General features: G+C 39.4%; 1 protein-coding gene across 8 annotated transcripts in view; it reads right to left on the bottom strand.

Moving 5' to 3' along the window:
- CNOT4 (CCR4-NOT transcription complex subunit 4) overlaps positions 1 to 19230 on the bottom strand; it is an 80867-nt gene that overhangs the window by 30072 nt on the left and 31565 nt on the right. For all 8 annotated transcript variants that reach the window (XM_065671530.1, XM_065671575.1, XM_065671558.1 and 5 more), the window contains exons 2-6: positions 14751 to 14994; positions 7497 to 7694; positions 5224 to 5310; positions 4584 to 4685; positions 3638 to 3763 (exon numbers count right to left, since the gene is read on the bottom strand). In XM_065671530.1, the coding sequence (XP_065527602.1) occupies positions 3638 to 3763; positions 4584 to 4685; positions 5224 to 5310; positions 7497 to 7694; positions 14751 to 14924 (687 nt within the window). In that variant the 5' untranslated portion in view covers positions 14925 to 14994. The remainder of the gene's footprint in view (positions 1 to 3637; positions 3764 to 4583; positions 4686 to 5223; positions 5311 to 7496; positions 7695 to 14750; positions 14995 to 19230) is intronic.

The following is a 19230-nucleotide window of genomic DNA, read 5'->3' as shown; positions in this document are numbered from 1 at the left end:
CCGGGAAGCTAAGGACCAGGTTAGGAAAGCTAAGGCCCAGTTAGAATTAAACTTGGCTGGGGATGTTAAGGATAACAGGAAGGGATTCTATAGTTACATTGTGAATAAAAGACAGACTAGAGACAACGTGGACCCTCTCCGGAAGCTATTAGGAGAACTGGCTACCCTGGATGTGGAGAAGGCTGAGGTTCTGAATGACTTTTTTGCCTCGGTCTTCACTGGCAAAGGCTCTGACCACACCACCCAAGTCTTGGAAGGCACATACAGGGACTGTGAGAATGAAGACCTTAGGCCCACTGTAGGAGAGGGTCTGGTTCAAGACCATCTTAAGAACCTCAATGTCCACAAGTCCATGGGACCCGATAAAATCCATCCGTAGGTCCTGAAGGAGCTGAAAAATAAAGTTGCTAAGTCCATCATATTTGAAAGATCATGGCAGTGAGGTGAAGTTCCTGGAAAAAGGGAAATATAACCCCCGTTTTCAAGAAGGGGAAAATGGAAGACCTGGGGAATTACAGACCAGTCAGTCTCACCTCTGTGCCTGGCAAAATCTTGGAGCACATTCTCCTGGACAGCATGCTAAGGTACATGAAAAACAACAAGGTGCTTGGTGACAGCCAGCATGGCTTCACTAAGGGCAAATCCTGCCTGACCAATTTAATGGCCTTCTATGATGGGGTTACGGAACTGATGGACAGGTGTAGAGCACTTATGTCATCTACCTGGACTTGTGCAAAGCGTTCAACACTGTCCCACACAACATCCTTGTCTCCAAATTGGAGAGACATCAATTTGATAGGTAGAACACTCGGTGGATAAAGAACTGGCTGGATGGCTGCAAGCAAAGAGTTGTGGTCAATGGCTCAATGCCCAGCTGGAGACCAGTAACAAGTGGTGTCCCTCAGGGATCGGTGTTGGGACCGGTCTTGTTCAACATCTTTGTTGGTGACATGGACAGTGGGATTGAGTACACCTTCAGCAAGTTTGCCAATGACACCAAGCTGTGTGGTTTGGTTGCTACATTGGAGGGAAGGGATGCCATCCAGAGGGACCCCGACAAGCTTGTGAGGTGGGCAGATGCCAACCTTATGAAGTTCAACCATGCCAAGTGCAAGGTCTACACCTGGGTCAGAGCAATCCCAGGCACAGCTACAGGCTGGGCAGAGAAGAGATTCAGAGCAGCCCTGCAGAGAAGGACTTGGGGGTGCTGGTCGATGAGAAAATGAACATGAGCCGGCAGTGTGTGCTTGCAGCCCAGAAACCCAACCGTATCCTGGGCTGCATCAAAAGGAGCGTGACCAGCAGTCGAAGGAGGTGATCCTGCCCCTCTACTCTGCTCTTGTGAGACCTCACCTGGAGTATTGTGTGCAGTTCTGGTGTCCTCAACATAAAAAGGACATGGAACTGTTGGAACAAGTCCAGAGGAGGGCCACGAGGATGATCAGGGGACTGGAGCACCTCCCACATGAAGACAGGCTGAGAAAGTTAGGGCTGTTCAGCCTGAAGAAGAAAAGGCTGTGTGGAGACCTCATAACAGCCTTCCAGTACCTGAAAGGAGCCTATAAGGATGCTGGGGTGGGACTCTTCATTAGGGACTGTAGTGACAGGACAAGGGATAATGGGTTAAAACTTAAACAGGGGAAGTTTAGATTGGATATAAGGAGGAAGTTCTTTACTATGAGGGTGGTGAGGCACTGGAATGGGTTACTCAGGGAGGTTGTGAATGCTCCGTCCCTGGCGGTGTTCAAGGCCAGGCTGGACAGAGCCTTGGGTGGGATGGTTTAGTGTGAGGTGTCCCTGCCCATGGTAGGGGGGTTGGAACTAGATGATCTTGAGGTCCTTTCCAACCTTAACTATTCTGCGATCTTATGATTATGTGAAATTGAATTCCTGGCCAAGGTATGCAGCCTATTAATTGTAACTGGCAGGTAGGCCAGAGGACTGATAGGTTGCCATTGCAATTCTATAAAGTGCTGCAGAAAAGATCCTGTGAACTATGGGCTTTAGTTCAACCTCCATCCCTGAGACTATAAAGTCTATCTGAGAAGTTCATTAATAAACACCATCTGGCAGGAATCAATCTGTACATCTTCCGTAAAGGGGAATTCTACTTGACTAACATGATGGGATTTTATGATAGTGTCCATAAGCATAAATAAAGAGGATTCAACAAAATTTTCAAAAAAGCTTTTGTTTGACAATATTTCCCACTGTTATTCACGAAGCTGCCCTGGGATGAAGAAAAAGTTCCTGTGTGTATTGAAGCTGGCTCAAGGATAGAAACGCAAAGGCAATCTCATGAAATCACAAAGGCAATGGATAAGGTGAAGAAGGGTTTCACTTTCAGCAAGTACAATGATAAGATTAGGGGACACTTGACAAAACTAACGAGAGCAGTTTAACACAAGCCAAAGAAAGCACTTTAAAAAATAGCTGGTGAACTTCTGGGGCTTGCTACAAGAAAAGACTACGGGACTGAGAGTCTCAGCAGGTTCAAAACAGATTTAACAAATTCAGCTCTATAGAAAAACTAAAAAGCCTAGTCATACCCCCCTCAAGAAAAGCCTAGGAACATACCCCAAACATGTTTAACACAGCAGATCTAGGTGGTAGAAATACAGGGAAATGAACAGGCAAGGTGGCCTGGTTTGCAAGTTTGCCTTGAATTTCACCTCTATGCTATTATCTGCAACAGAATATATACTACAGGGACTATTCATCTAAACCAGTAGGGTATTTCTTTAATTTATGAAAATGTAGCTGAAATCCTCAGAAATAACTGCTAATTTGCAGAAAAAAATGTTGAATAGATATAGACTTTCTCCCTTATTCCTCTGACTTACATCAGCTTAACACACACAATAAAATCTACCTGTAAAACATCTGAGCTAAGACTAGGGGTGGGGACCACTTGCTTCATGGGCAGACCACATACAAAAATTAACAGCATGGATGCAAAGCTGGCATATTTCAGACTGAGTTTAAAAGCTTTACCACCGCTCATGTAGAGGGACAGGTCCAGACCCAAAAGACCTCAGAATGCACCAACTTTGAGAAAGTAAAGCTATCCATTCACATGTTTCCCTACCTTAGATAATAAGCATGTTGATGTTGAGATAGTCAAAAATCCCTGCATTAATATTTGTGCTCTATTACAGTTACCCTCAGTTTTTTTATTTGCACACAGTTTCTACATCCTTCACATGCTAAAAGGGCTATGTGAATTAAGATAGCATGGTCAAATCACAGCCATGGTAACTGGCCACACACACAAAACCTATAGGAAAACCCAGATCTGCCTTAATTTTTTTCACAGAGACTTAAAAGAGTGTGTTACCTTGCACTGGTATGGACAAAGGGCAAGTAGCTAACCTGATGTTATCTGAAGTCTTGGCCAAGAATAAACTCCATCTTTTCAGCTCATGAACCCTAGGTAGGCTTTTCAGCCTTTAAAAGCAGCACACAATGAAAAAAATTAACTTGCAATATCCAACTGGTTAATCACTTTCTGGATTTCGAAGTTCACCTCTGCCATAACATTCAGCAGAAGGCTATGTTATACACATATTTGAATAAATCATATATAGTAATACACATACATGCCACATCTAACGCAATTCCCAATCATTACACGTACCTGCATTTCTTCTTTTGTGAAACTGGCTGCTTCATCTCCCAGCTCATGTAGATACATACAGTCTGGTTTTGGACACTGCATATTTTTTAGAAAATAACTGCAATATTTTGTTGTACCTAATGATGCCTGAAGGAAAAAAAAAAAATTACTTAAGTACGAGAAGTTATGGTTGCCTTTTACAGTGTAAGAAAAACAAACCCGGGAACAGCTGTATTTTAAGAAATAAAAAAAAATCCTTCCCAAGATTTGGAGTTCCACCACGGCGCATTTTTTTTTTAAGCAGATGGACTAGGAAGTCCATTTGTGAGAAATCTATATACTTGAGGATTAGATAATTAGGATGTATTTCTATTTTCATCCTACTTAAACACCAAACGAAGAGCCGCTGTAAATATTTGCATTCATAATGCTAAGAAGTCAAATAAGTAGTTATGAATTTGCATTACATGAAACTGGTTAATGTTTTGTAGTGGGATCAGGAAATTAATATTAATTAGATGATTTTCTACAGCCATTGATTTCGCCCAGTCAGCCTGAATACCTGTTTACACAGATACCAAAGGAAAAAAATCGCGTTTCCTATGAGAGGTACGATGTTTGGACTACAGAAATGCTCTGTAAAAGCAAATAGTCAGGTTTTCATACTGTGATATTAAGCTATGAGGCAAAACAGTCACTGTGGAAAGGAGGCGGTGGTGCATCTTCTCCTTTGTTTCAGACTTTTGTTTTAAGATGTTACCTGCTAACCCCCTAAAACACTGCCTGCTGGAAGCTCACTGAGCTTCTATGTTGTGGTTAATGCTAAGAAAATAGGTCAAAACACAATCCCCAATAAACTGGACATTTCTGTTCATCAACACAAGCATATCCATACAAATAAAATTTTATACTATGCACTGATATTAGCGGCCTAGCACATACATGTAAGAATGTAAAATATTACCACCTTAAGTGTTCTGCCGTCTACCACCACATTATTGACGCACTGTATGGCTCTGAGAGCATCTTCTGACCGGATGTAGGTTACATATGCGCTGGCACTTGGACCCTAGAAAGAAAACATACCATATTATATTTATTTTATTCCCTCCCACCAAAAGATATGAAAATAAAGTTGCCTTTTAGCAGCTCACTTAAACTAGTATACTCAAGGTTAAATGTTTTCACAGGAAAACTGACAAAAATCATAGAATTCATAAAAATTTAGATCTGATGCATAAAGAATGGGGAAAAGGAAAAAAAAAAATCGCAACAACACGCTGCCTGAAAGTTCTAAAAATAAAGAGATTTTATCCCTGAAAAGCAAATTAGTGAATAAATGCCACATCACAGCTTCTTTCAAGGTTCTCACTCTGTCTCCTAGTTTTTCCATCTTTTTACACTGCATCTTGTATCCAACTTTGAGAGTTTGGTTGGACAGCGCCTCAGTAACTTCAAAATAATTTAATTTTTGCAATGCTGTTTTTTTGTTTTGTTTTTACTTCTTTAATCTATTGCTTAATCAGAAATAGGGGGCCCCAGATTCACTCTGCACACATGTATTTTCTTTAAAGGAATAAAGAAAATCACAAGGGCCTCTGGCTTACCTGTGAGCCTGCATATGATGTGCTGTTATTAATGACAACTTTATGTATTTTACCAAACTTCCCAAAATATTCTGGTCGTTTCAAAACCTACAAGGAAAGAAAATCAAAGTGGTATGTTGGGAAATTAATTCATACAGGGCTGTACTTACTCTTCTCTAAATGTTCAACTAAAGCCTTTAACTAATAAAAACAGGTCTCTTCTACAAAGAGGAGAGCATGTAGCTTTGTCTTCTAATGTAGAACAGTTACTTGCAATACAGAATAAGCTGCAACTGCAGTAAAGAACTTAAATGAGAGATATTCAACATTTTATGTTGTATTTTTTACATTTCTTTGGGTATTTAGATTACCCAAACCCTACCCTGGCATAATAAATCCAATTCAGCAAGAAACATGTGTCTTTTATAATTTCAGGGAAAAAATAAGAATCGTATTAATTCCAGTTTTAGAATAAATAACCACCCTAAACTTTCATTCAGATATATTAACTGCTAGGAGTAAGATGCTAAATCTTGGCTCACTTGCCCCACTCTGAAAAGAAATATTAAACCAAAGAGCTCAAGATAGCCTCAAGTTTTCAGATGACCAGACTAAGTACAGGAAGACAATATATGACACTTCCAGCCACCCACTGATTTCTTCTGACTTCACCTGATCTAAATCCTTCTTGACAGATCCTACACCCACCCTCATGCATCATTGCAGGGAGACTGATAATGCTGAATAACACGGAAGAGTTTCAAGTATGTTTCAGATTATACTTCTATTAAGATATGGCAGTGTGGCCTTCAGAGTTTTTACAAGAGCATGACAGTAGAAGTGGATCTACCTGTACTCCATTACGATCCACAGATCATAATGATTCAGAATCAGCAAAGAGCAGCCTATCTCCCCTTCCAAGTCATCTTTATTTGTGGAGCAGTTTTTTGCCTGCTTAAGTGGAAAACTTAAACTGAACATATTGAATGCTTTTTTTTTTTTAAGCCCATTTCTCTCTTTCAAGCTAGGTTTCTTGGAAATCAAGTCAACTTGCTGCAACAGGCAATATTCAGTAAGGATACATTACCTTCTGGTTATGTCAGTGAGAATACTGCTACCATCAAACCTAGTACAACTCCAGATCCCCACACCTTACTACACCAATAAACCCACTTTTAATAATGTCTCACTGGATACATGAAGTTATCTGCAGCTAAATAAAAAATTAACTGTATATATTATTATTTCTCTCAGAAATCCTCTATCTGGACAAAGAAACAGAACATATTCTTCAGTAACAGCAACAAGCCAGTGTTGACAATTGCTTGCAAATACTTGTTGCTATATTCTTGTAGAAACTGAAATGTTATACACCAGATGAGTTCAACTTCTATTTTTCTCTTCCCTTCATATCCCTTTTTTCCCCCTTCAACTAAAACCAGCTTTTTACTTTTGTTCTTTCCCAGTCTACCGAAACGCAGACCATAAGCTGCACGCCCTCAGAATAGCCACTTCTAGCCAAGATTTCTCCAGACAATTTAGTCCAATCTTAAGTGAATTTAACTTGGCACAGTAGTTTTGATGACTACTATCTATCTTACCCTGTAGTGCATTCCCTCCATATTCTAATTCAAGGTACTTTTACTCATTAGCCCTAATTCCATTAGCCATATGCAGATGACTGACGATGGAAGCAAATAAAACATTTTAAACAATCTTCCAAACCAAAAGCTTCTTTTTGATGATGCAGAGTAGCAAGCCAGCTCTATCCTGGATCTTCCTCTTACTAACACTCTTCCTTCAACTGACACCACCCTTACGCTCTTTCCTAGTTACACTTCAGGTGCTGGCTTTTTTCTTATGTCCCTACGGGTTTGTGCTACACTTTATATTTGCTCTTTATAAACCAACCAAGCTCCCATTTTACAATTAGTGACGCATGACACAGCTGTACAGAGCCAGCAGATTCCACCTAGGAAAAGGAATACCGGAAAAGTTCTTAAACTTATTTTTAGCTTAACAAGAAGCCATTTTTCAACACAAAACAACTTCCTTAAAAAAAATATAATAAAAAAATAGAGCATCTGTACTCCCAAAAGCAAACACAAACACTTACTGAGGCTATTTTGGAATAGGAAGCTGAGTAAGTTCCCTTAATGAGAGGGAGACTCAGAAGCAGTGAACCTTTCCAACACTGCTTCATTTATACCCATCAGGAGACAGACAAGGGTAGGCACAAAGGTATAGCAATGGTTCTTTGGAAGGAGAAAGATCTGCAAGCGTGAACCACTTACCTCTGGATCTGCTAGGCGCTGAGATAGCCCTACCACGAAGACAAGGTTCTTTTGTACAACCCGTACGCTGGCCAAATGTTTGCGATTCTCTGATATCTTCTGTTTCCTCTCATTTTGTTTCTGTTTCTTTTCATTTTTTATCCTTTGCAGCTCTTCCTGGGAGAGTGGTTTGTACACTGCTGGATCTTCTGGATATGGCTAAATATAACAAACATTATTAAAAACAAACCACATGCAAAACAACACATTTCAAAATCATTAATCCCAATGTTTTAACATGCAGATTTTTTCTTCCATTATACTGTTCTGGTTGTTATGGTCAGCCACATTACAGAAGTAGCATTTTCAGTCCTTTGGGAAAGGTGAACATCTTGAATATTTTTATGGAATTCTTCTATTTACAGCGTAATAATGATTTGGGAAATAGCCACATTCTAACCCAGCTGCCTGTCAGTTTGTTAGCATGACAAGCAGCTGCAACATGACAGCCAACACATCTTGTTAAGATTTCACTAACATAGCATAGCAAGCAGGGTGAAGGCATATCCTGCATATTCATTTTATATTTAGTTGTCCGATACAAATTTGGATAATCAAGTGTATTAGACTACCAGAAAAGAAAGCAAAATATAAATTGAATTTCAGTGGCCCAAGTTCAAGACAGTAACACCACTACACACCTCAATCTTTACATAGTTACCTTCTAGTGAAGAGACAGATTTCAATACACTTACTGCATACTGATTCAAGAGTATTCTTGCCATGCTTGTGTACCAGTCTGAAATCTGGGTTTTTTCTTCCTTTGACAAGGGTGAATTTTTAACCTCAAGATTATCATCTACAGATAACTCCTCAAACACAGACATAACACCGTAGATTTGAATCTCAAAAATATCTAGCAGAAGTACAAGTGTCCTCAGAGTTACCTCAAAAGATTGCTCTACTCATACAGAGCACTGCTACATAGGCACTATTTTAGCCTGGTCTTGAAGTCTACAATGCACTGTTCTCTGCCCCCGATTACTCAAAGCAATTCCCTATTCCTTACCTGTACATGCTTTCTCAGACTAAAAAACTGGATTTCACACTTCATATACAAAGTAATGCTAAGCACAGAAGTGAGTGTACAAAAATAAAAAAAAAAAGTGTTTCTAAACACTGACATGAAGTGAAAAATAAGAGTACAGGAGAAGTGCATTAAGAGGAAGACTTAAGATAAAAAAAGTTAAATCTCACCAGTATATTGAAAGTTAAAAGCATATATTCCTCATGCTTGCCACGACGCTACTGAAAGACCCACTGAGTGCTCAGACCCAATAGTCTTCTGAGTACATCCCCAAACAAAAGAAGATCCATTTTACAGTTCAAAGAGTTTAAAGTTCAGCAGCATTATGCTATACTCGAGACATTTTCTAAAAATATGCTGCAGCTGACTTCAGTAGATGGCATCTCATGGTTAAACACGAACTCCTCTGGAACATGGTTATAGTATCACAAAGGAATTTAAACTCTAAAATACGTTATCAGTAAGCAGAGGTACGTAAGTCCCTAACATGAAAACACAGCAAAGACTCATGTTACCCTTGAAGAACAGTTAAAAACCACACCATTCTTAAAAAGTTACATCGTCCACAAGTAACACTGAATACCTTGTACAGATTTCACAGTGTACATGATGAACAGCAATGACCTGTTACTAGGGTCATTTGAGATTAGCTATAGCAAATGATTACCTTGAGTTTTAAAACATGTAGACATGAGGACTTCAGAGATGCAGAATACTTCTGCAAGGCATTTCACTTAAAGAGTTTCTCAAAATCCATTAGTAAATCACGTACACTAAAGAACAGACGTTTATTTTAGGGAAGAGAGACTGCTTGGCAAAGAACTAATTCAGTTATCGCAGTCAAGATGAGTTCAGGTAGGAATGGGAAGAAAATAAGTGCACCAGTATAAGGTAGATATAATTCCAAAACCAAAATGGCTCACCCTACATCAAGGGATGTGGTATATGCACAGCCTTTCACAGATTAATTCCTTCCCCACATCCCATACTACACAAGGCAAGGTTTGCAAGTGTGCTTCTCTCTGGTACAGCACAAGAAATGAATTAATGGTTTTCAGTAGGTTCAGCAAGGCTCCTGAAGGTCCAAGAAAACTACAGCAGACATTGCTAAACAGCTTCTTTCTTGCCAAGTATAGCCACATTCAGAGCATATTCTCAAATGAGAAGCAAATCAGATAGTATGCTCCTTCTCTGTCCAGCTATGTGCTACTGCAGGTCCTGAACATTAGTCAGAAAACATCCCAGGTAGCTCAAGCATAATGTTTATTTGCTCACAGTAAAACTAGTAGTTTGTACTTGTACAGGAGAGCACAAGGACTGATGAGAAGCAAATGACTAGACAGCAACTTCAGAACCAAGGAACAGAAACATCTTCATCTCAGCGGAAAGTACAAGACTGCCTCAATAAGGATGGATTTCAATCAATTAAGAAATAAGAACAGTTAATTTGCCATCAGGGATAACAACACTTGCTTGAGCAACAGAATAACAAAAAGTTCTTGCTAGATACTGAAGAGCTGTATTATATATGAAATGTTTCAAACATATGTTTATCACTCTTATGACTGGATATCCTAAATTGCAGGACCTGCAAATGAATCTACATGCACCTCTTGAATTCCAAGAATAAATCAGAAACCCAATCCTATGAACTGATAGATTTTCATAGATGTATCTCTAATGTGTGGCATGATGACAAATAAAGAGATACTGCACATTTGAAGGAGGAAGGCAGGTAAGCACAGCACCACCAGAAGCTAATTCTAAAAGATAGCATTAGAAATCCTGTTCTTTTCAAATAAGGACATAAAGTCAGCTACAAACAGCACAATAAATGATTTCATCTTCAGTGTGATTGCTTCCGATGGTGCTGATGTTCATGAACTCAGATGATCGTTCAACTACAGAAAGAAAGCATGCAGAGAAGGCTGGCAGAACCTGGCTCTGAAAACCAAGCAAGGTGAATTGACTGATAGCGTATCTCACAGGACCATTTCATCTGTCTTTTAGTCTCTGTGCAACCCTGCAAAATAGGGAATAGACCACCACAGGCACCAGAAGCTCTCACGTCTTGCAACAGCTGAAATTGCTGCATCAAGTGATATCAGCATGATGTCAGATGCAAGACATTAAGAGATGTCAACATCAGAGACTCACTGACTAAGTTTAGCTGACACCCTCCACTCAAGTTATCCAAATCCTCTTCAGCATAAACCATGGAAGTCACCTGAACAAGGTGTGCCTACGTGGAAGACGACCAGATTTTGTTTACACTAACTGCAAGTTGCTGGTAGTCCTACAAGAACTTCATCAAAAGTCTGAATGTCTGTTCCGTAGTCTTGTTTCTTTAATCAGAGATGAATTCTCAGTCTTCCTGGCTAAGTTTGTCTTGGCATTTAAGTTTTGTTTTCTTTCAGACATTTTCCCCCACATTTTCCCAATTGTTGAAAGCTGAGCTGGGATTTATCAAGCATTTTGCTTTTGTCATTCCTAGATTGGTCACATTCCTTCCACACAATGGATGTACCAACATTTCCCAGTTGTTGCCTTGCTACCGAATAGGTTCTGAAATGAAAAATACACATAAAGTCAATAAGGTTTATGCACAGTATACACCACACTACTTATATCAAGAATAATAGTGATTTCCTATATACTCCTAAGTATCAATTGTTACACCAAACTACTCAGTTGTGTACAACTAGAAGAAACAACTGGTATTTGGAGACTGTGCATTAAGACCAGAAGCAGGAGTAGGAGAAACATGGACAAGAACATGCTTATAACATGTTCGTTTCTTGATTACAAACATAGCAGTTTATTTCTCTCCATGTCTAGGTGCTAGGAGGAATAAAGCTCACTAAATAAAGCAATTGGAGAACAAGGCAAAGCCCCACCACAGGAACAGCTGTATATCAAGTTGTATTATTTGGTGGAAGGGCAAAGCAATTAAGAAATGTGAAAGAGCTAGGGTTTTTTCATTGCTGGATTTAAAAATTGCAAAAACTGACACCAAGGTCAGAGAGCTATGCTATATTAAAGCGACACAAGCAACCGAGTATGACAAACAGTATCTAGCCTGCTGAATTTTAAAGGGAAAAAAAAAATACAGCAAAGATTAAAGTCATTGGTTTTAAATCAGTCTGGTGACCTGTAAAACAGCTTTTGGCTACGTAAGTCTCTATTGAAAACAGCATTACTTTCATTCTAATTTGACTAGTTAGCAGCTATTTCACTCACAGTTAAGAAATCAATTGACTGGAAAAAACAGGAAGGCTTGCTTAGCATCTTACAATTGACTACACCTACAGTTCTGAAGGGCATCAGGTCAGTTCTGGTTTTTAGGAAGTACTTTCTGTAGTTAATGAATTAAACAATTTCCGAGTCTATTTCAGAAGATTCAGACAAAGTTTAGGAAGCTTTTAATGTGTTAAGACTAACGAGTACTAGCTTCCAACCAGCACTCAATTTAAATTATACTAGCAACTTACTTTCAAAAATTGAAACAAAGCAAATGTTTGTGTACTACTGTTACTAACAGGAGGAAACTTAGACATGCTAACTCAACTGACTGCAAATCCGTGAACATATTCTGCACATGCGAATGCTAAGCTATATAACAGTTTAAGCACACAGAAGTATTTTCTCCTCGGCAGAAAAATAAACATGCAAGCTAGCATCTTCTCAGTTACAAGTAAATTAGAGAAGTGTAGGAAAATAGTGGTATATACATGATGCACGTTTAAGATCTATCAAACTAATGGCACTGGCACCACTATAATGTGTAGCCAAACAATTTTATCAGACTCTGCTAAAATCTCCTCCAAACCTTTCAACCAAAATCCCTGGATAGGGAACTTCTTCATCGGTCCTTTCCACAGTGATCAAACCACTAGAAAACTCACACTGGATTCAATACCACTGGCACAAATAGCACTTTTCTATTATTCAACAGTGTATAACACTCAGCTTTGCTTTAACATATATTTATTCGCAGTCCATGTTGCAGTAATTATCCTGCACTGATATATATATATATACACATTATAAACATGATGTGCCTGTTATATACCATGATGTATGTTGAATCCATAGTACCTACTGTAAACTCTTCTGCAAAAATTTTGTTGCTTTGCTATTTTCTGCACTTCAGTATTTTAAGCTGTCACAACCAATATACACCATAGTAGATACAAATTAGAAAACTACTTAGATCTTTTCCTCAGAAGCCTTACTACACAGAGCTAGGAACTATTTAGACACACTGCACATAAAAGCACATACCTGGTTCAGAAGGTCTGGCGCACTTCAAAAGGTGGCTTCTTCAGACTTATTTGATGCTGCCATCAACTGTGTAGCTCAAAATGATTTATTCCCAAGATCCTGATAGGGTCTCTGTGCCACAATGTCTTTGTCTATGCCGCAAGAGGAGTGTACTCCTCCACCTCCTCCATGCAAATCTCCTACAATTCAGCACTACAGCTTCAACTCTACCCAAGAGCATCTTGTAGTCCACAGATGAAGAAAATATCTTTGTCCATTGTGAAAGAAGAGGTCTCCTTTGTTCCAACTGTAGCTCTCATGCTAACTTTCCTCCCAAAACCATTTTTCTGAGCAAATTGTATCCAATTCAGCAAAGTATCTGCATATCCAATCATACTCCAGATTATTCCACATTAAGAAGTCCAGCTGTGGCAGTATCCATATTTCAAAGAAGTCAAATACCCAAAGGCAGTGAACAGTATGCTGATTCTGTGATTTTCTAGATATATTCCACAAACTTCCAGTAAGAACAGGCAGACATGAATCAAATAGTTGTTGGCAAAAAAACTAGTGCAATAAATCCAGGTAAATGAAATTACTTAAGAGAAGGAAACTCCAGAAATCTCACGTTGTGTCAGTAGAGTAAGAGTTTGCTTGTACTAGAAAAGTGCTATATACAGCATATGTCATCTACAGCAGGTATTCCATGTGAAGACTAATCTGGCTGATGACAAGTGGATCTTCTTTGCAAGACATACAGCTCAAATATTGAAGCAAATTTGCACAATTTGTTAACAAACATATGTTGCTATGTATGGGAATGCCTTTAGGCTTGCAGAGGCATCCGAATACAGATCAGTTCTTGCGTAGCCAAAGCCCAAAAGAGCAGTGAAAAATATGACTGGAAGTGCTTACAGAATACTATGGCACCGAATAAATATAGCGAGCCCAAGTAAGATTACTATGGAGTCTGAAAAGGGAGCTGTAATATGAGACTGGAAGCCAACAAAGACATCAACTAAGGATAGGATCACAATTAAGTAACAGAAGAAAGAGGGGACATAAGTAGCTGTGATTACAGAAAGAGGAAGGCCAGGCAAGAAAGTTATAATCAAGGAAAGTCATTAGAGCTAGAGAGAAGAAGATATTGAGAAAGAATTTTATTAAACACTGAAGACAAGGAGATAATGAGTTTAAGCAAAACACTAAAAGGAGGAGGAAAATAATTCAAAGGAAAAAAGGAGGCAACTTAGTGAAGCTGAACTTCATAGTTGTGGCCAACCAAATTACCAGCCAGACATGAATTAAGAGAGGGGGAGGAATTAAGTGTGACTCAAAGTACTACCTTTAAGCATCTGGCAACAACATCAGAATACTAGACAAACAGACTAAAGCATTTAAAAATCTAGGCTAAAAGTTTAACACCATTGGATATATTTTCCAAGGGTTTTACATGTTTAGTGTCCAGAAAAATATGGACTAAAAGCTCCAGTGCCACAAACAAAACAAGCAGGTGCTTTATAAGCATGCCTCAGACAGCTCTGATAATTTAGCTGAACCTTGGTCTCCAGCAAACCCGAGTGCTGGAATCCCCGCTGTCCTTCCTGACAAGAGACTTTCAATGCATGAGCATCTCAACTCGAAGGTTTTAGGTTTTTTTGCAGTTCTCCCAGTATCAGCATGCCTTGGTTCTGATCCACAGCTTCCCCTATTAATCCAGTTCTGAATTTAACAAACCAAAACTAGCCGTTGTGCAACAGCTCTGACACATATGCAGACAGAATCTGAAAGATCCAAACACCTCACCCTTGATCTAGGCCATCACTAGATGAATGTTTTCCTGAAGTAAAAGGATGTCTGTGGTACCAACACAATGCAAGAGCCCTGTGTATGCGCAAGACAAGCCACTGTTCCAGGATATTTACCTTTCTGCAAGCAGGACAAAGTCCATTCTCATCAGTGCGGATACGATGCCAACAGAAACGACAGATTTGGTAGCCACAGGTGCAAGGGAAGAAGTTGATGTCATCAATTTCCAGAGGCTCCATGCAAAGGGGGCATTCCACAGGGTCTTCCTTAGCATCAGGGCTGCGAGACATCTTTCTATGTTCGCAGAGCAGCAAAAGTTTATAATAACTTAATAGACCGTGAAGGTCAGCACTTGAAGGTCTGCAATAGGGAAGAAGAGGGAAAAAAAAAAAAAAAAAAAGAGGAGAAAGGAATGATTAGTTCTTCTGACAATCTTTCTCTTGTACCTTTCATATATTTCAGTTCTTCACCGCTTTCCTTCTACCTATGCAAATTATCTACTAACACGCAAGTTACTCCCCAAGAAATTCAAGCGTGTCTTCCTACTTATGAGTCACGTAAGTAACATGAAAGATGGTACTGGTGACGTATCTCCCTGCCTGGATAGGCAAGCACTTCTTCAGCAGATCACTAGCCTATTTAGATTGCAAACCGTACAGTTGCAGAGAAATGCTGAACAGTGTACACCATGCATTGTTTCTAAGTTCTGTCAGGTCCTGTAACTACTGTTTTCTTGAAATCTTTTACAAATCCAATGTCAAATCCTTGAATGCAGGACTTGATGATTAAGATCAATTTATTCCTTTGATCAGAGACTTGGAACAATGCGAGATTTAGACTAACATTTCAGTCATACATTCAGACTTTTCAGTAGGATTACAGAACTGTCAAACAAAAACAAGGAAGGCTTCTTATTCAGGATTCATTTCTTTGTCCATCTTATTATTTGGTTCAGAAAGAAACTGGTTTCCAAGATCAGCCTTAGGACTATAGCATTAGCCTAGATTTGTCAGGTACACAGCTTTCTGTGTGTCAGAAAGCTTTCGTCACATTTATGCTTTTCATCAGCATCTAATTCACACCAAAGCCCAAATATATGCATGTATATTTGGCATGTATATATGACAAAACAAAAAACCCAAAATCTTTAGGTTTTAACTTAAGACTGTAGCCACGACAAGGTATTTCTGGATCAGAATCTTGAAGAGAACCAAAATTCAGGTCACCATTTTCTTCACTTATTTCTCAAACTCAGTCATTTGAGTATGCTTCTGTCAGTTTAAGAATGCAGCACAAGAAAGTTATATTCAGACTCAAAATAGAATCATAGAATCATAGAATACTTAGGGTTGGAAAGGACCTTAAGATCATCTAGTTCCAGCCTCCCTGCCATGGGCAGGGACACCTCACACTAAACCATCCTACACAAGGCTTCATCCAACCTGGCCTTGAACACTGCCAGGGATGGAGCACTCACAACCTCCCTGGGCAACCGATTCCAGTGTCTCACCACCCTAACAGGAAAGAATTTCCTCCTTATATCCAATCTAAACTTCCCCTGTTTAAGTTTTAACCTGTTACCCCTTGTCCTGTCACTACAGTCCCTGACGAAGAGTCCCTCCCCAGCATCCCTATAGGCCCCCTTCAGGTACTGGAAGGCTGCTATTAGGTCCCCATGCAGCCTTCTCTTCTCCAGGCTGAACAGCCCCAACTTCCTCAGCCTATGGCTGTCACCAAGCTATTCAATCACTTAAGCGGTTTCTTTTTTTCATGAGAACATGCATATAGATGGGATGGAATTCATGGGCAACAGTGGTGGACCTTTTTTGGGGGGGGGTGGGGGAATGGAGAGAGGAGGAGGAAGAAACCCACTGAAAAAGGTGGGAGTAGAACTGACAGTTGGATGGTCATATTATCTGTAATGAACTACAACACTTCTTTACAATAAGTTTTTTTTTTTTTTTTTTTTAAATCCAAAATTCTTTTTACAATTTCGCCTTCCCCACAACAGTCACACAATCACAATATAACTACACACACGATCTGGCGTTCCCACTACTTTCCCAGAGTTTTCCATTTCATTTCTAACCAAAAACTACTAGATCGTATACTATCCAATCTTTCTCCAGGCTTTCAGGATCAAGTCCAGAAACAAATTCTCACATCCACCTACTTGAAGAAGAGTGATATTTACTCTTGCACTTGAAGATGACAATGTTTTGAGACTAAATCCTTACTCAGAGATTTCTGTATATTGTAAGGTTAGCCCTACATAGCTTTGGTTTGATACTTTAACAACCACAAACAGTCCTGTTCACAATCTTTCACACTCTACATCATACTTACATGAAGTCTACCTTGTAAAGCCTAAGGGCTTCCAGCTCAAGTTTGGATCTCCTACTTTACAAGAATAAGATCTGTTTAGCATCAGTCTGCAATACTTGTCCCTCACCTGTCCATCTCTTCAGGTACAGCAGCCAGGAGAGAACCCTGAAGAGGAACAGCATGCACCCACACAAGCCGAGTGTATAGCTTTGTCCAGAAATGGTCATATTGTAGGTAGGTTAACCTGTGTTCACAGGCTGATACCAGAAGCCTGGACCAACTGCAATTTTCACTAGTTTGGTAGGGAGTACAGCCTCTAAGCAGAAAGTACAGTTCTGGTAAACATATACCACCACCGCTCTAGAGAAAAAATGTTCCACTTGATGTTCATATAAAAGTAAGGATGAGAGGACGGATTTTAGATGCAGTAAGCATAATTTCTCTGTATGGCATGCAGTAGCAATGACACTGCCCTCTTCCTGACCTTCACAATTATTACAATAAAAAACCAAAAAAAGCCTACAGTAACACAGCAGCTTTTACTTCATTATCTGTGCTTTCTTTATAGTGCTGTATTTACAATCATTTTGACAGGCTTAAAACCAGGTCCTAGGACCTTAACAGTGTTTTCTCAGAGAAAACTAGCAGAATCTGACCTGAAGGAAGGAAAGGATTTGTTTGGGAGCTTTGTCTTGTTTTTAAGAACACATTCCCACTGGCTGAAGAGTGGGAGGGACTGTTAAAAGGCCACAGCACATTATTTAATGACTTTTTATGCAGATAACACATTTCTACAGCAACCCTTATATTTCCTGTAAGCTTTTCACACTTGTATAGTAGCAAAACCACTACAATATGAAAGTGACTTAAAGCCACAGCAAGGATAAACTGAACAGATTTTGTTCCATTTAGATTTGGATTTGACTTTGTCACACATCTCCAAACGGATCAGTAAGCACATCCCCTTCGACTGCGTACTCACTCCATCGCATGCTCAGCAGCTAGGCCTACTGAAACACATCTAAATAAAGCCACACTAGTACTAGTGAAGCTGTAGTTAAAAGCATGGTTTTGAAGAAACTTCGGCCACCGCAGTAAAACTACTGAATTATGAAGTCACTATTTGGAATTTCTGAAATAGTGCGACATATTAGCTAGCGCCTCTGGGATGTGCAGACAAACTGCAGCATGATTAACATTTATGAGCTGTGTGAGTTAACGCTAAGAGTACAGCAGCTGCTACGAATAATGCCAATAGCTTGCTTCAGTCAGCAAATGGCCCGTTATTTTATAACAAGGAGAAAAGAGCAGCTGTGTGCCATGTTTCTTGAAACGAAGTAAGAGGCAGTATTTATTTACTTGGGAAAAGACCATTCAAGCATCCCATTTAGAGATTCTTCCCTGAAGTGTGTCTCCATTTCAGGAAGGTTTATATACCAGGGTTTGTGTCTCAACTCTGCATCAGAACAACACTAGGTTTTTTTTCAAACCCAGAGTAACTTACATAGTAAGGCATCATTAATGCACTGCCTATATAGCACTACCAAGAAACAGTAATTACTCAGCTCTAAAGCTATTCCAAACAATTCAATACTAACATCACAGAAAAGTAACACAGCAATGGCAAAAAACAAAAAGCAGTATTACATGCTGTGTATAATCCAGAGCATTTAGTCTTTGGGATCAAGTTCAAAGAGATGAAATTAATAGCATCTCAGAAGAGGAACAGGAAGAAAGTTGTGCACATGTACATACACAATACAAGCAGCCAGGCTGTGTCCATACACTTTCCAAGACACTGACAACTGCAGTCAAACAGGGCCCTGGCAACTCCACATCCTGTTTACAGGAGACTCTGCCAAAACATTCATGCACAAAGGGATGGAGCAGAGGTGGACAAAGTCCAGCAGCATCTTTTAGATGTGGTGTATTTGTAATAGGTAATAACTAAAATACAGAAATAAAGTTGTGTCTTACCCTTTCCACTATACCAACTAAGAAGTTAATTTCCAAACACATACACAGAATGAAAAGATGATTTTTCATTAACTTTTGAAAGTGCTTACTTAGTGGATTTCACAGCTGTGTCTAATCAGCTTCACTGTACAATTGTTTCTCTTGATGAAATCCTCCAAATTTTGCAGTTGGGAAAGAGAGCCTACTATTTAAGGGTACTCAAATAGTAGGATCTCTCTTTCTTTCTCTACTAAACACAATTTTACTTTTAATATAGCTAGTGATTTCAGTCCATTGAAGCTGGAGACATTGTCT

Source organism: Lathamus discolor, chromosome 1 (genome assembly GCF_037157495.1).
Source record: "Lathamus discolor isolate bLatDis1 chromosome 1, bLatDis1.hap1, whole genome shotgun sequence".
Lineage (NCBI taxonomy): Eukaryota > Metazoa > Chordata > Aves > Psittaciformes > Psittacidae > Lathamus > Lathamus discolor.
This window is presented reverse-complemented; position numbering and strand designations above follow the sequence as displayed.